Here is a 15,719-nt window from a genome sequence, read left to right as displayed (position 1 = left end):
CCACTTCCTGTCATAACAAGACCAATGTGGTTGTTGTTGCGAAACAGAAACAGCTGCAAGTGTCAGGTGATCACGACCGGACGATCTCCAATCAACCGCCCGGGGAAAGTGCCTCGTCAGGAAAAATGTCTGCGCCCATGACACTCAGCGGAACGTGATCGTGCTGCAAATGAGCTGAAAATGGCGGGTTGGCCGTCTGTTTTAGTTGCCATTGGTGTTGCACTGGCCGTAATTGTGGTCAACGAGGAGAGTATGTATAATCGCCGGCGAAGTCGAAGTGGAAATCCAGGTAAATTTGAGCAGTGCCGAGTCAAGTCCACGTCAGCAAATAGCTCAGTCCTACATGTTATTTTTGGTGTGTTGTTCAACAGCTTTCCTAAGCTGGTGTAAATTTAAAGTTAGACTCTAGTTGATTTGTTTCCCAAGCAACGTCTTTCATTCAAGAGTCAATCAGTGGTTAAGCTGTATTCCTACTACTATGTGATATGTGCTGTTGTCTGTTAACTTTTTCCTGTGAGTGACATAAATTAAAAAGAAATGTTATGCAAATATTTATACTCGGTTCGCATTGACAAAGAGTGATACGTAAAAATTAAGTTTACTGTAAATGTAAAGTTACTTGTTCATCACATTCGTATAACTACAATATCTGCCCTACACGTGAAATTCTCCAGTCAGTAGTACCTAGTACCAAAAACTTATCAACAAGATATGATATCTGTTATGTGACATTATGTCACCTGTGTTCTGTCACAAATGAATATGTATGAATGATCATGATGATGATATTCTTCTTGTCATGATCGAGTTTTGCAGCAACAAATATTGTGATTATTCATATTTTATTAGTTTGGTGTAGATTTTCCATTTTGATTTGCCTTATTCATAACTGATGTCAGCATCAGCTTTAGCATGCAAGATGTAAGAATAATTATACAAACAGCAGTGGACAGTGCAAAAGAGTTGCTAGCCATGCCGTGTTTGCAGTTATCGCAAATCTGAAAAGTTTGCATGTTGTATAGTTTAGGTCTATTTGTTTTTTGTAATATCAATTTATAATCATTGCCCTTCTCTGTCCTTATTTCAAAGGTAAACACAACCACCAGACGAAGTGTGACATATTCCTTGCTATACTATCTGCCAGAGACCACTTTGAGCAAAGGAAAGCTGTGCGAGACACATGGCTGGGATACATTCGCACTCATCCAAAATGGAAAAAGAGGTATAATATTCCCACATAGTGAAAGGACACATTCTGTGAATGATATTCCACAAAACTCAAAGTCTTGCACAGTGTTTTGTAAAGCATGGATTTTCAAGTGTGTTCTGTTACACCATCATTCTATGCAGGACATAATGAACTGCTAGACACTATTTACATACCTTTTGAGAGCAGTATTCATAAATATTAGGATGTTTCTCAAATACCAACTGCAACAACATTGCAGATTGTGCATTTCATGCATTTCAGTTCAGTTTCATTTGAGGGCTGCATTCATTTCTCTTGCTCTAGTTGGCCAAGAGCACCTGGGAGGCCAATTACTTAATTTTTTATTACTACAATGGTCTTTAAATAAAGTTTGTAAATTGTTCCAGATTGTGAAAGAGCAGCATTAGTCTCCAAGTCACAGCGTACAGTGCACTATGAACTGAAAATGAGAAATTGCTATAGCATGAACTACATATATATATATATATATATATATATATATATATATATATATATATAAAGTTAAGCTGGAGTGAGCGTACTTCACCAAGTGCTGCATACTGGGAGTCCCAGGTATGAGATAATCAAACTGTAGAGGCATGAACCAGTGAAATACAAGCAAAAACAAACTTGTTCATCTAGAAATCTTTCCGTTGAAGAATGAACATAAGTATGTACTATGTGAGAAAGTCAAATATTGTGTGCATTTGTTCAGATTCTGTGTTTTAACAAATCCTGTTTGGCATTCATTTCAGTTTCCTGTAAAAACGATTATGATCAATCCAAAATTTTTATTGAGAAGTTGCGCTTGAAAAAATTATATGTTCTTATATGAATTAAAGATTGGAATGATTGAGAATTTCTTTTCATAATCTGTTTGTGTGTTTGATACAGTGTATTTGCAATGTTTTCTTAGGAAATCACTGTTAGAGTAAAATTATTATTCCACATTTTCAGGCTTTCTTTAACTTGTTGAAGGCCAACTGAAGTCTTTTATTGAGTATTTTGTTTCATTTGATTGTTTTCATTACTGCAGGATATGCAGCAAGTTTGTGGTAGGCAACCGCTCATGTCATCTTCCCCTTGACTACCGGCGAGACCCATATTCCTGCAGCCCTCTCAACATCACAAAATCGGGTGAGTGAAATGCACCAATGTCAAGCGAAATTATGTAAGAATGATTGAGGCATTAATGCTGTATAAAGTCCACTGATTGAAGCCCTAGGGATTCTCTACACATAGTCGTTGTTGTTTTTTTAATTATGTATTCATTTATTATCATTATTATTATTTATTTATTTATTTGCCATATGCATTTGTTTTGGTCCTGAAAATATTTGCCTATATATTTTCTTTAATTTTTTTTTTTTTTTTTTTTTCCCAAAAGACATGCTTGGTATATTCCAGTCCAAATGTACACAAAATTAAGATGGGTTAAAAACTGTTGGTCTCGCCTCATTTACAACTGTGATGAATATATCACATAATCACGAATGAGAACTGTCTTGTAGAAAATAAGGATTACCAATGTTCGTATGATATGTGCTGTGTTATTAGTGGCTGTGTCGGAGATAAGAACAGCTTTTACACTAATTAAAAGGGAAGATTTGTGGATTTGACAATTAGTAGTGGTCATGTTACCCATAGTGTTAGTCTTTGGTCAATAAAAAGTTAGTATCTGTAACTGATAAAGATGCAAGTGTCATTTCCAGTTGGACTGTCAACATTTAATGAAGCACTGATTTTATGGGAAATATTTTTAAAGGTATTAATAAGCAAGAAAAGATGAAGGGTTAAGCAGTAAAGAGAACCAGAAACAAAGAAGTTTGTTCCTTATATGTCCCTCTCAGAGATATAATATGTACTGTATGTCCCAAAAAAATTACAACAGGGCCCTCCACAATGATATCTTTAAAAATAGTGAATCAATCTAAATACAAATTCATGATATGAAACTATAACTCAATGCCCACATCTTACAGAAAACCCCATTCCATTTGCTTCAGTAGTCAAAGAGAAATGAGGAATTTTGTAGAGGATGTTGGGAATCTCTTCCATCCAAATTCTGTCTATTATTCACACACAAGAGCATTGAATTGCTAAAATTGGAAGAATCAGACTCATGACATGCTTTACAACAATCCACATTTCTCTGTGACCACTTAATTAACCAAACTGAATGGGGTTTTCTGCAAAATAGAGCTAAACTGTTATATATTAAGACCCTGAAGTAGCATTTAAAAGAATTAATCATATTTGGTGTTATCAATGCGAACATCCGATTGTAATTTTGGGGGGACGTACTGCAGTAAGTCGCCCCAAAAATTACAAATAGATTTTGGAATTGATAACACCCAATATGATCGACCTGTTTAAATGCTACTTCAGGGTCTTGAAATAAAACATTTTAGCTCTATTTTGCAGAAAACCCCATTCAATTTGGTTAAGCGGTCACAGAGAAATGTGGGTTGTTGTAAAGCATGTCATGAGTCTGTTTCTTCCAATTTTAGCAATTCAATGCTCTTGTGTGTGAATAATAGACATAATTTGGACAGAAGAGATTACCGACATCCTCTACAAAATTTCTCATTTCTCTTTGACCACTGAAGCAAATCGAAATGGGTTTTCTGTAAGATGTGGGCAATGAGTTATAGTTTCATACCCTGAAATTGTATTTAGATTGATTCATTATTTTTAAAGATATCATTATGGAGGGCCCCGTTGTAATTTTTTTTTTGGGGGACATACTGTATATTTATCTAAAGTTGTTGATCCCCTGGAAAAAGACTCTTGAGGTCATATTATGAAATGAAGTAATTGCTCCAGTTGTTATTTGTTAGCTTTATCTCTTTGAACAAAATAGCATGAGGCCATTTTTGATGTTGTTGAAGCAGAAACTTATCACATATAAACACTAACACAAATATTGCCATCCCTGATGTAATGTGTTGTAATTGAACTGTCTGACATCGGAGACAACCTTCACTAGGATGAAGTGAAACTCCAGTGAACTTTTCATCACCACTGACACTTCTGTGACCTCTCATTGCAGGGGCAGATCCAGGAATTCCATAAAAGGGGGGGGGGGGGGCGCAAACAATATTTCTGGTGCTACTTCCAGGTTTCATCTCTTTTTTTTTTTTCTTTCTTTTTCTTTCTTTTGATTTAACAAACCAAATAAAGAGGGGGGGGGCACCCGGTGCACCCCCTCTGGATCCGCCTCTGCATTGTAACGTGATGAGGAGGAGCAGTAGTTTCATTTTGAGTGATATATAGTGACACTAGGAATGCAGTTAATGCTGTTATAAATGTTGTAATGGCACCTTGCATTTGAAAACATAAGTGTTCAAAAAGAAGAAAAAAAAAAAGAAATGTGTGTGACATTTTTATTGGCTGCATTGTTCTGATCTGCAAGAATGTCATACTCTAATTTCAGCATGCATATTGTAAATATTACTTATATTTTATATTCTCAGGCAAATGCTTCATTTAAAGATTGCTCTTGCTACGGACCATTTTATATGACTGCCCTGTGCTTCATTACAAGTAATAATTTGAATTTTTGGCATCTACCATAGAGGAAAGCAGTGAATGTAATATTATCATAGTGACATCTTTGCTTGTGTGCTTGTTATGCATTTTCACCCCAGGAAGACAAAAGGACATTGTTGCCATGACTGTCATGAATGACACAGGAATACACAGACTGAGTTCTGGACCAATAGGCTTCGACTTCAAGGTAACCTCCCAATGAACGAATTACACTTGAAAACAGCTGTATATGTTATGTACAATTGGATGGCACTGCCTGAGTATTTGATTATCAAAAAGTGTATCCTTGCTATTTCTTTAACCATTGTCAATAGTGTGACATATTAGCTACAAAGAAAAACAAGCCATTAAGCATTTAACCCGTTCCATGCTGAATTCTGAAATCCCCATAGACTTAGTACACATGCCACCAGGTTCCCATGTGGAACGGGTTAAGTGGGTTCTTTGCATGCCTCAAAGGACAGTCAGAAAATAAAAGAATCGTGTAAGAAATTGCTGTAAGAATAAAGTAAGTTAGTTATGATTTTCATATAATCATATAATTTGTTTATATTTGGACCTTTTCAAGGAACATAATTTTCCTTTATTTTTATGGTCATGGAAATTAAACTCACACCTTTCAATATGCTTTTTTCCGTAATATGCTGATGTCATACCTGCTACACGTCAAGAAATACTACACAGCCCGGATATAATTGTTTTTACAGTACCTAGTGAAACTCATACATGAATTTATTGATTATGAAACAATGAATCTATAGAGACTATTTCACTGCAATATATATCAATATATTAAACAGAACCTATTTTTGTTAGGTAACAAATATGTTTTATCGCAATAAGATTATCCTCTGTTGAAAAAAATTAGACCATGTGGACAAATTCTAGAGCTGGTTTACTGTTATGAAAAACATGTCCACAAAACTACTGCCCCCACCCTCTTACTGTCTTTCAATTTGTAAACCATGGCAACCAGGTGCACTATCCCATCATCCTTCACAAGCTGGGTGTGTTTGACTCGGCAGCAGACGGCATCAAGCATCCTCTCACCGTGGCCCTTTTTGACACTTGGAGGCAGGTCAGAGGCTTGATGTGTGTGTTTTTTACTTTTGTTTTATTTTTGTCTGTCATTTTTTTTTTTTTTTAAATGGGAGTGTCCACATCTAATTTTACTACATTTTGTACACAGTCTGTATTTGAACACTTACTGGAATTAATTAATTTATTGCAATTCATTGTTACTGCAATGCATTGTTATACAAATGATGCACAGGATAGAGTGCGTTAGTGGAGGCGTATAGTGCACTCGAGGGTATTTACAATTGTGAAACATGCACGAGGCGAAGCCGAGTGCATGTTGCACTACATTGTAAATACCCGAGAGTGAGCTACGCCTCCACTAACGCCACAAAATAATCCTGTGCATCATTTGTTTTATAAAATGGGTCGAAAATTCGAAAACTAACAGCATTTTTCAGCGTTTTTCACGTACCTTTGTGGGTCAAGACGTCCGAAGATGTTCGTCCCAAACATTTACGCACGTCGCACTCGGAAATCCCGCACATACAGTATGAGTATGATGGGTGTTGGGTTTCCGGACACTTAAGTTCCGGCATGAAAACTTACTTATTTTACACAAAATATGCACCCTTTACCTTAAAGACTTGATATAGACTCCTCATATAGGCTTACTAGACAACATACTCTGAAAACGGCGTGAGAATTAACACGCTAAATCGTTGGATTTGCCCTTCAAAGTGACTCCATGTACGCGTCCGGTCCAACAACGCTTGGTCTACTGTACTGTACAAAGTGTATGTAGGCCCTATATAAGAGTATACGTACGCCACACATGTTATGCACAAGGGAAGAAAGGCCGGCCGGCCGGCCGGCAGCCTGAACTAGAAGTTGTTTACAGGATTGACAGCGCGTACTGTATGTATGCATGCAATTCAAAGGAGCCGCCGCGCGCACAGACGATCGGCAATAGGATTTCACCACAGTGGATTTAACACGCTGTGCGATGGGACTAGAATAACCAAAGCACACGTGACTCATTTCAGCGCTTCCTATTGGCTACATTCTTGAACCCATTTTATAGTAATTATTGTCTCTCATATTTTTTTTTTTCCTTTTTTTTTTCATGGAGTTTGTCCACTTCCAATTTGACTACCTGGTACTCCTTTTACACATTGTGTGCTTGGAACACTTACTGGAATTCATTAGTTACTTACTTAAAGTCATTGTTAATCATTGTCTCTCCTTCGGTGCTTCTCTAGTTGTTTTTTCATGGGGTGTTCACATCTAATTTGACTCTTCTTTCACATGGTTGTATTTGAACAGTTGTGGGAATTCATTACAGATGATGACAAATTGTGAGTGAATATGTCTGGAGCAAGAATTAGAGTGACAGAGACAAAAAAACAAACAAACAAACAAACAAACAATAGGATGCTTTGAACTGTGTAGTGATTTACTGTTGGAGTAGAGAAGTAGAGTATTTCAGCATGGATATGTGACACATCCTTATCAGAGTGGATCCAAGCTAGGGGATATTCCCTGGCAATTAATATTCGATTGCACAGACGGAGATATGCAATAACCTTAACTGTCATGCAATGTTCTGTGAAGAGGCTTTTCCTGTTCTTGGTTGGCAAAATATTGACACAGGTCTTTTCCTGTTTTGGGTAGTTCTAACACAGAGACTCAAGGAAATCATTTGATTATGTTCATTCTAGATATTAGAGACGCTACAGGGTGTATGTCAGTCAGCATGCCAATACAAACAAGATTGCAATATGACCCCTAGGGTTTTATATGACCTCTTCTAATTATGAAGGGGCCTGCAAGAGTTCACCTGAAATTTAGTCGTAGGAATAATTAAGTGCTTATTTACATCAATGTATGGCTATTTTTCAAACAGTTTTGATACTGGTTTTGTTTCATTTTGAATTTCTGTAATGTTGTGATGGATCTTATCGCAATTGCATTACTTTTGTTAAGGATCACTGTGTAGTATTAGTAATATGTTAATATTAGTATTACCATCAACATTAGTGGTACTCTTTGTCCAAGAAGTATTATTGTTGTCACCATCAAGTTGTATTTGTATTTGGCATTTCATGGTGAACTGAATTTAATTGCCTTGAGTATCCTGTATCATTTTTGGATGTTTTATTCTTGATATTTCCTTTGTAGGAGAAAGTTGTTGGGGCACGCTTTAGTCCTGAGCAGCCAGGTGTCTTCATTGAGGGATACAGATTCAGAGCAGTGGAGCCATACCTCCTACCAAAAGTAAGAAGCTGGTTTTGTGTGTGTTTGTTTTGTTTTTCGTTTTTCAATTTCATCCTCGTCAAATGTACACTGCAGTTGAAATGCTCTCGTTTTTGAATTGCTCCTATGACCAATTTGCAACAAATATTCATGCCAACCAACATTCTGTCACTATGTACGTAGCAAATATATCTCTAAATTCAGAGGAAAACTGGTATGCAGGAATATTGCTAAAAGTAAATGAGGTATAGCCAAGTGATGGGAAGTTAGTTAGATATGAACTGGAGGTGCTTCCAACCTTATACATCAGGCGAGTCATTATTCATGCTCTTATGCTTTTCCCCAAAGGATGCTTGAGGCATTATGTTTTTGCACGGTCTGTCCGTCAGTTTGTCCATCCAAGATGTAACTTTTTGCAACTTCACCAAAAACCATCCCATAGATTGTCTCGGTGTCTGGCCTGGATATGCTACATCAGGTGTAGATGTGCTGATTTAGATTTGGGGGACAGAATCCCTCAGCTTCAGAGGTCAAAGGTCACCAAGCTATGGCCAAAAACTTTTTTTTTTTTCATCGTGTCATAGGGTTTCGAGGGAACAATAGTGGTCAACAGCTTCAATAAAGATGACCCATCCACTACCCTATACCTAGACAAGGGCGCAACAAACAACGGTGGTGGAGTTATCGACATTCAACAGGTATTTCAGCAAGGCAACATCAAGTTTTGCTTGAAATGGAGCTGATTTAAGTTTTTTTGTTGTTGATGATGTTCTGAAAAAAAAAACATTTTTATTTACAACATATTTGAATGTAATAAATCCGTTCAAAAAACTTTTGAGAGTATCAGATGCTGAATCACTGGCATTTAGTACTTTTCCAAATATTTTCTATTAACAATTACGTTGTGCAATGAAAACTTTGGATTGTAATGCTTCCTCACTTTAGTTTTTCTTAAAATATCTATAAAGCCTTGTATATACATTTCAAAGGGATGCTTTGAGACTTCATCATAAATTAAGTTGTACATAGTACCATTATTTTTTTTTTTGTTTCAACCAGTAACCCGCTCTCTTTAGGATTCTTACAAAGAGAAAAACCTGTTCATTTGTTGAAAAAAAAAAATGAATGTTTCAAGTAACATTTTGATGTGCTTTCTGCCATCCAGTATAGCAGGTACAGTGAGGATAATTCAGACTTTCCTGAAAAGGTTGAGAAACTGGACCGGGGCATGGCAGCTCTTGTTTCAGGCAACTTCATCTATAATATTCATGGTGAGTGAAAAAGAAAAAGAAAAGCAAAAAAGATAGACAATAATGCTCTTACTTTGAAAATACAAGATATGATTATGTTGCAAAATCCATCAAGGTCAGATGTCAAAGGGCACTGACCTATGGCTAAAACTGTAATATATTAAATAGTTATTTAAATGTATTTTAAGTTTAGTCATACCTTTATAACAAAGGGTCGTTTCTAACAACCGAGAAGCATACCTGAAGCCCATCCCAAGTAATTAACAGGTGCAAACTGGTTAAAGACACATTATAGAAGTGAGTAAAATGACTTTCTTGTTGTTAGGTCCTCAAGGGGAAAATATCTGTGAATTTTGAATTATATTATCAAACTGATCAATGTACTAGCCACTTTATTGACAAATGTTTCAGGTGATTTGGAGAACAATGTAAATGTAATGCATAAAATTAAGATACTGTGTAGAGTACAAAATAGGTCTTCCAAAACATGATTACATGAATACTTTAGGAAACAAAGGAATGGAAGATGTGTATTTTGTAACGATTTGATATTGCATAGCCTTTCAAGTGATGAACAGAATCAGATGTTTGGTAAAGATCGAGTTCGGTAATATCTTTTGTCAAATACAGAGCCCAACAAGTTGACTGGCTGGATGAACGTCAGTGATGAACAGTCGTCAAAATGGCGAGTGAAGATGGCTAATGAGACAAAGGCCCTCGAGTTAGAGGCCGCTACCTACGGTGACTTACTTCTCCTGGATGTCGTAGACACATATAGGAACATCCCTTCCAAAATGCTGCAATTCTATGAGTGGTAAGTTCTTCATCTGTTCTATAGGCTGAGGCAAGGATTGATTCTGTTATCAGAATGCTGAAATGAATGTATAATTGTGACATTGAAACAGTACATTTAATTGTTATGTTATCAATTGTTAACAGATTCTCTATCTTCAAAAGAAAATTACTCTAAATGAAAGCAGGAATCAAAAGTCAATAGCACAGTGAAAATTTGAGTTAAAGAAATATAACAGATATTTAGAACATTTGACCATTTTAATGTCAGTTTTTCATTTAACACGTTGACCTTTGGGAATGTCAGATCTACTCCTTTTATTCTACAGCTTTCTTGCAACAAGTTTGTTTTGTTTTTCTAAGACTTTTAATAATGCATGTTGCTTTGCGAGTATTTTCTGTATTTATTAAAAACAAACTAATCAGAGGCGACCCGAAGATAGAATATTCTTTAAAAGAGCCAGACTTCTACCTCGTTTCTTGATAATATGTAATACCATCTGTTATTTATCAGTAGGAACAATGTTAATATTTCCAAGTGGGAGTTAGTCCACAAAGTCAATTTAAAGCTATGAACAAGTTCCATTGGCCCCCTAATAAATTACTGTGGATTGTTACACAGCATTTATTAATGTTAATTTTAATCTTTAACTCTGACCCTGCATCACAAAACCAACAAAAATTTTTAGGTAAGGGGAGATTCTGAAAAAGCAGACTCTAAGCTTTATGTACATGTATAACTCAATTCATATGGACTCTGCTAACTTATCTAAATATTGGAAAGAAAAGCACACACTCTGGCAAAGTGTGCACTGAGGAAAAGAGTCTCTTAAGTATAGGATCTATTCAAGCGCTTATGTTCTGTACAATATTTTGGGGGAAAATAGGATATAAAACTCCATAAGAACAAAACAATAAAGGGATTATCTCATTAAGCTGAATGTGTGCATGTTCTATCAAACCATTCTATCCATGACTAACAGCAACTCAAAAGTTTAGAGTTGGGAGTGAAGTGTGTAAAGTTTTTTTTTTATTTTTTTTAAAGTAAGCAGGAGGGGACTTTAAGACATACCTAATCACAGTATTTTACAAAAAGAAAAAGTGTTCTGGAAAAACTGCTAAAAAACACAGTTTCCTATTTGTTTTATGATGCCACACTTTGAAAAATGTAGAACTGCTCTTTCAGAAAATATACAAAACTTAAGAGTGACTAGGTTTACATGTTTCCCTTTCTTGCTCGAGTCCTCAAAAAAAAAAAAAAAAAAAATCAATCAGGGTATGTGACTTTTTTTTAGTTTTGTGATGCACAGTCATTTATGTCTTGGTTTTTCATAAATGCAGGCTGGTGCAATTAAACCATATAGAATATGCCATCAAGACGGATGACGATGTCTTCATGAACATTGATCACATTATGCAGGTATGTAGATACACATCTTATCAATTTTTTTCTTTAATGATTAAGATATACTGTATATTCCATGTTTGGAGGGTGTCTCATGCCATCTTATGTTTTCATGTCCTTCAAAACCTTTACTGACATTCTTCATATACTGGTATTGGTTGTGGTAATTCAAAGATGTCTGTATGTTCGTAGTGAAGTCTGAAAGTGCTAAAGTAGATGAAGGTCAAAGTTAAGGGTCAAAATTCAAAATGTAACTTTTCTTATTCAATGAGTGAGTAATATGTTGTCTTGCATCACTGTCGGCTACATAGTGCAGGAAATCAGTACACTTGACAAGATGTGGGCAAAATAGATTGGAAGTTGAAATCATATGACGGGGCAAGTTTCGAGTGCATTGTATTTACTGGGTATTCAGAAACACTGGAAGTTTGCATTTCATGAATCAATTTAGAGTTTGTCAAGACCAGTCTTAACCAATTCATTAAAAACTTGTTCCGATGAAAAAGAGTAGAAAATAATCCCACTTATTTAAAATGATGTATTTTAATTCTAGCATTTCACCATGAACAAGTTTCCTGAACCCAAACTGTGGTGGGGTCAGTTCCGCACCGGCTGGGCCGTGGAGCACCATGGGAAGTGGGCAGAGCACGACTACCAATCCCCAGTGTACCCCTCCTTTGCCTGTGGGTCGGGCAGTCTGATGAGCATAGACCTAGTTAGGTGGATTGCCAGCAACTCCAGGTATGTTTTTGTTTTTTCTGGGTTACGTCTGTACCAGCCATATTTTTATGCCTCCGCCACGAAGTGGTGCCAGAGGCATTATGTTTTCAGATTGTCCGTCCGTCTGTCCATCCGTCCGTCCGTCCGTCCGTAATAAATTTTGTGGACAGCGTAACTAAAAAACCTTTGGAGGTATCCTAATGAAACTTGGCATGTATTTGTATTAGGGGGTGAAGTTGTTCCTATCAACTTTTGGGTGCACATGCTCAAGGTCAAAGGTCAAAAGGTCAAGGTCAAATACGTAAAATTTCACTATTTCCACCATATCTATGCATTGCCTGAAGATATTTTTTTGAAACTTAGTGTATACATGTATTACCCAATTAAGATTCTATGGTGAAAGTTTTGGGTCATGAGGTCAAAGGTCAAAAGGTCAAGTAAAAATCTAAAAATTTCACTTTTTTCTCCGTACCTTGGAAATTGTTCAAGGTATCTTCATGGAACATAGTATATATACATGTACTGACTGGCAGTGATTATCTAGAGAATTTAGGGTTCATGGGGTCAAAGGTCAAGGGCAACACTTCAAAATTTTACTATTTCCCTCATATTTATGCAATGCCAGCAGGATTATTTTTTTTTTTCTTGGTGTATGCATGTATAACCCAATAGAGATTCTCTGGGAAATTTCTCTTTTTTTTTTTCTTTTTTTTGCCTCAAAGGTCAAAAGGTCAGAGATCAAGTGAAAGTGCTGAACTTTTTCCTCCATATCTCAATGACTCAAGTTATCTTGAAACTTACATATATATTCATGCATGTTCTGCCTGACAGTGATTATTTTATGAATTTCAGGGTCAAAGGCCAGATGAAAATGGTAACAATTTACTATTCAATACAGAAATTGCACTTTTTCTGCATACCTTGAAAATTACTCAATGCATAAACTTATGAATGGGTCAAAATCAAGTTAAAGTCCTTAAATCCCGAAATACATGCTCTCCTATTCATCCAATCAAACCTAGGTCAAGGAAGGTGAACATTCAACACATTTGTGACAAACTTGTCATTTTAATATTTTTACCAATTTTGTGAAAATGTAATCACACATTGTCCACATGTACTATAGACCTATTAGGAGAATCATGCATTATGGCGGAGGCATACCAGTCGCCATTTCTAGTTTGTTATTTATTTTTTTTTTGTAGACATTACATTCTTTCACAGCTATTATCAAACCTGAAAATGGTCCTTCACACAAAAGCATTCAGGACAAAGTTTCACTCAGACACTTGGCGCAGTATAAATTTGTGTTGTACAGTGTACTCCCGTTATAATGAACACGGTTATAACGAAATTCCGGTTACAACGAAATAAGAATTCAGGGCGCAACATTATCCACTCTATGTATTTTTATCTTTCTTTTGTTTGGTTAGAATAAAATTTTGATAAAACGAAAGAAAACTACTGGTCCCAAGGACTTCGTTATAACGGGAGTCCACTGTATTGTTATTGCTCTGAATGGACAATTAGAAATTCTCGATGACAGAATGATAGAGAGAAGTTATATTTTCAGTCAGTCTTATGTTGATATTGTTCTACATGATTGTGTCTTGACACATGGGCTGGGGGAGGGGGGAGTGCATTGCTGAGACTCAAATGTTTGATTGCTTTAATGATATCCTGCAATTCATTAGGAGGGAGATATGACCTTTGATCCCTTGCAGTGATTTTGCCAGCCCACATTGCCATGGAGACTGTAGCTATTCTTGCCATGTTGTTTTGTGCAAGGGCTGTTGGTAAGATGAATACTGTAAAATGAGGAATGTTCACATGCATTTTAATTTCATAAATTTCACGAGAGCCAAGATTCACGAAATTAAAATGCACACAAAAGTTCTTGTCTACAGCATATGCATTGAATGTTAGAGGCAACTCCTGAAAAGTTCATGCCGCGAAAAAGGCCGTCACACCAATTCGCGAAAATTTCATGCTACGAAAATATTGTTTTGCAGTATTTTTCAGAATCTAAGCCCTATATCTCTATTCTGTGTAAAGAAGGGTATGCTTGATGCACTGCCCACTGTAGACAGGCCAGGGGGCAATATTTTGCCAAAATTGAAGAGAAAATATGTTTACAATTTATTTATTTATTTATTATTATTATTATTATTATTATTATTATTATTATTATTATTATTATTATTATTATTATTATTATTATTATTATTATTATTATTATTATTATTATTATTATCATCATCATCATTATCATTCTTCATTTATTTATTTATTATTATTATTATTTATTTATTTTTATTTATTTATTTATTTTTTGATGTGCACAGTATTCAGGTGTGGTCAAACATTCAGAGTAGTTTTGATGTCCACTTCTCTCCTAGACACCTGCACAGGTTTCAGGGTGAGGATGTCTCCCTTGGTATCTGGCTGGCAGCCGTCCAGCCGAGTTACCACGACGACCCGCGGTGGCACTGTGACAATGCCTGCTCGGCGTCGATGTACGTCTCGGCAGAACTTTCCGCCGAGGATTTGCGCACGAGGTGGCAGAACAGGAAGCAGTGCGGCGATCCATGCGGATGTGGATGACATGAGGTTCCATGACGAAAAAAAAAAATTCCTGATATTTTTGTTTAAATTATTTCTTCGCCCTCTCTTGTCAGCATTACACAAAATCTCAAATGCAGTATTATTTCTTTCATATGCATTTGGATTTTTCTTTTTATTTTTGTAAAGAATAATGATCCAAAAAGTCTTCTGATTTTGGAAAGTGATTGATGGAAATTGAAGTTAGTCTGTGATAGCTGACCTTTGTTGTTTTACAGTTAAGACCAAGGGTTGATAATAAGTTTTGTCTCGATGTTTTATGTCATCAACATGGTGCTATTGTCATCTACATTATAAGCCGGTGCGATAGTCAGCTGTAATGCTGACATTTCAAGAATTACTGCTCTGAAATTATTGCTCATTCTTTGCTGTCATCGAAGTATGAAACCAGAGATCCAGTCATGCCCTGTATTATTCAGTTCCCCGACTCCCACAAGTAAATATTGCTATATGCTCTGCATAATGTATGATATGTGCACTATATAAATCAAAGCAACTCTTTATGTTTCAGAATGAAGGGCACAGAACTTGCCTCCTTGCCAGAGGAAGGATTTTATTGTGTCAAGGTGGTTTTTGATAAGTATTTTCAGATACATACTCAGATGGTAGAAACGATAAGAGATGTACATGTATATAAAGCATGCCAAGTTATGTAGTCATGTCTGGATTAATGCAACATTGCAGTATTGGTTTCCGATTAGGACCAGAATACCACATACCAAACTTTTAGATCACACTGTACAGTAGTTTTTGAGAAACAGACTCTTCTTTGCCTCACCTATATATGTTTCCTTTAGCTTTACATTCAACAATCTGCTCACTGAAAAACAGGTGAGATGCAACTAAACTGCTTCATTAAGACAGTGAATGGAATGATGCATGGCATGTACAGCAA

The 15,719-nt window shown here is 36.1% G+C and overlaps 1 protein-coding gene across 1 annotated transcript; it reads left to right on the top strand.

Annotated features, from left to right (window-relative positions):
• The first annotated feature begins 142 nt into the window (after positions 1–142).
• Positions 143–15,403, top strand: LOC140230648 (UDP-GalNAc:beta-1,3-N-acetylgalactosaminyltransferase 2-like). The gene is made up of 12 exons (XM_072310793.1): positions 143–289; positions 1,090–1,222; positions 2,247–2,347; positions 4,861–4,949; positions 5,739–5,840; positions 7,961–8,056; positions 8,620–8,733; positions 9,201–9,306; positions 9,916–10,099; positions 11,419–11,497; positions 12,036–12,223; positions 14,602–15,403. The coding sequence occupies exons 1-12, from the start codon at positions 181–183 to the stop codon at positions 14,804–14,806; spliced, it is 1,506 nt and encodes a 501-aa protein (XP_072166894.1). The 5' UTR covers positions 143–180; the 3' UTR covers positions 14,807–15,403.
• The last annotated feature ends 316 nt before the right edge of the window (positions 15,404–15,719 follow it).

The sequence above is a fragment of the Diadema setosum genome, chromosome 1 (assembly GCF_964275005.1).
Source record: "Diadema setosum chromosome 1, eeDiaSeto1, whole genome shotgun sequence".
Classification (NCBI taxonomy): Eukaryota; Metazoa; Echinodermata; class Echinoidea; order Diadematoida; family Diadematidae; genus Diadema; species Diadema setosum.
This window is presented reverse-complemented; position numbering and strand designations above follow the sequence as displayed.

What these genes read in the sequence shown, in the direction of transcription:
- LOC140230648 (XM_072310793.1), top strand. Translation starts at nt 181, where the DNA reads ATGGCGGGTTGGCCGTCTGTTTTAGTTGCCATTGGTGTTGCACTGGCC. An exon ending in TTTTTGACACTTGGAGGCAG is followed by an intron (nt 5,841 to 7,960) that starts GTCAGAGGCTTG and finishes TTTCCTTTGTAG; the next exon opens with GAGAAAGTTGTTGGGGCACG. An exon ending in GAGTTATCGACATTCAACAG is followed by an intron (nt 8,734 to 9,200) that starts GTATTTCAGCAA and finishes TCTGCCATCCAG; the next exon opens with TATAGCAGGTACAGTGAGGA.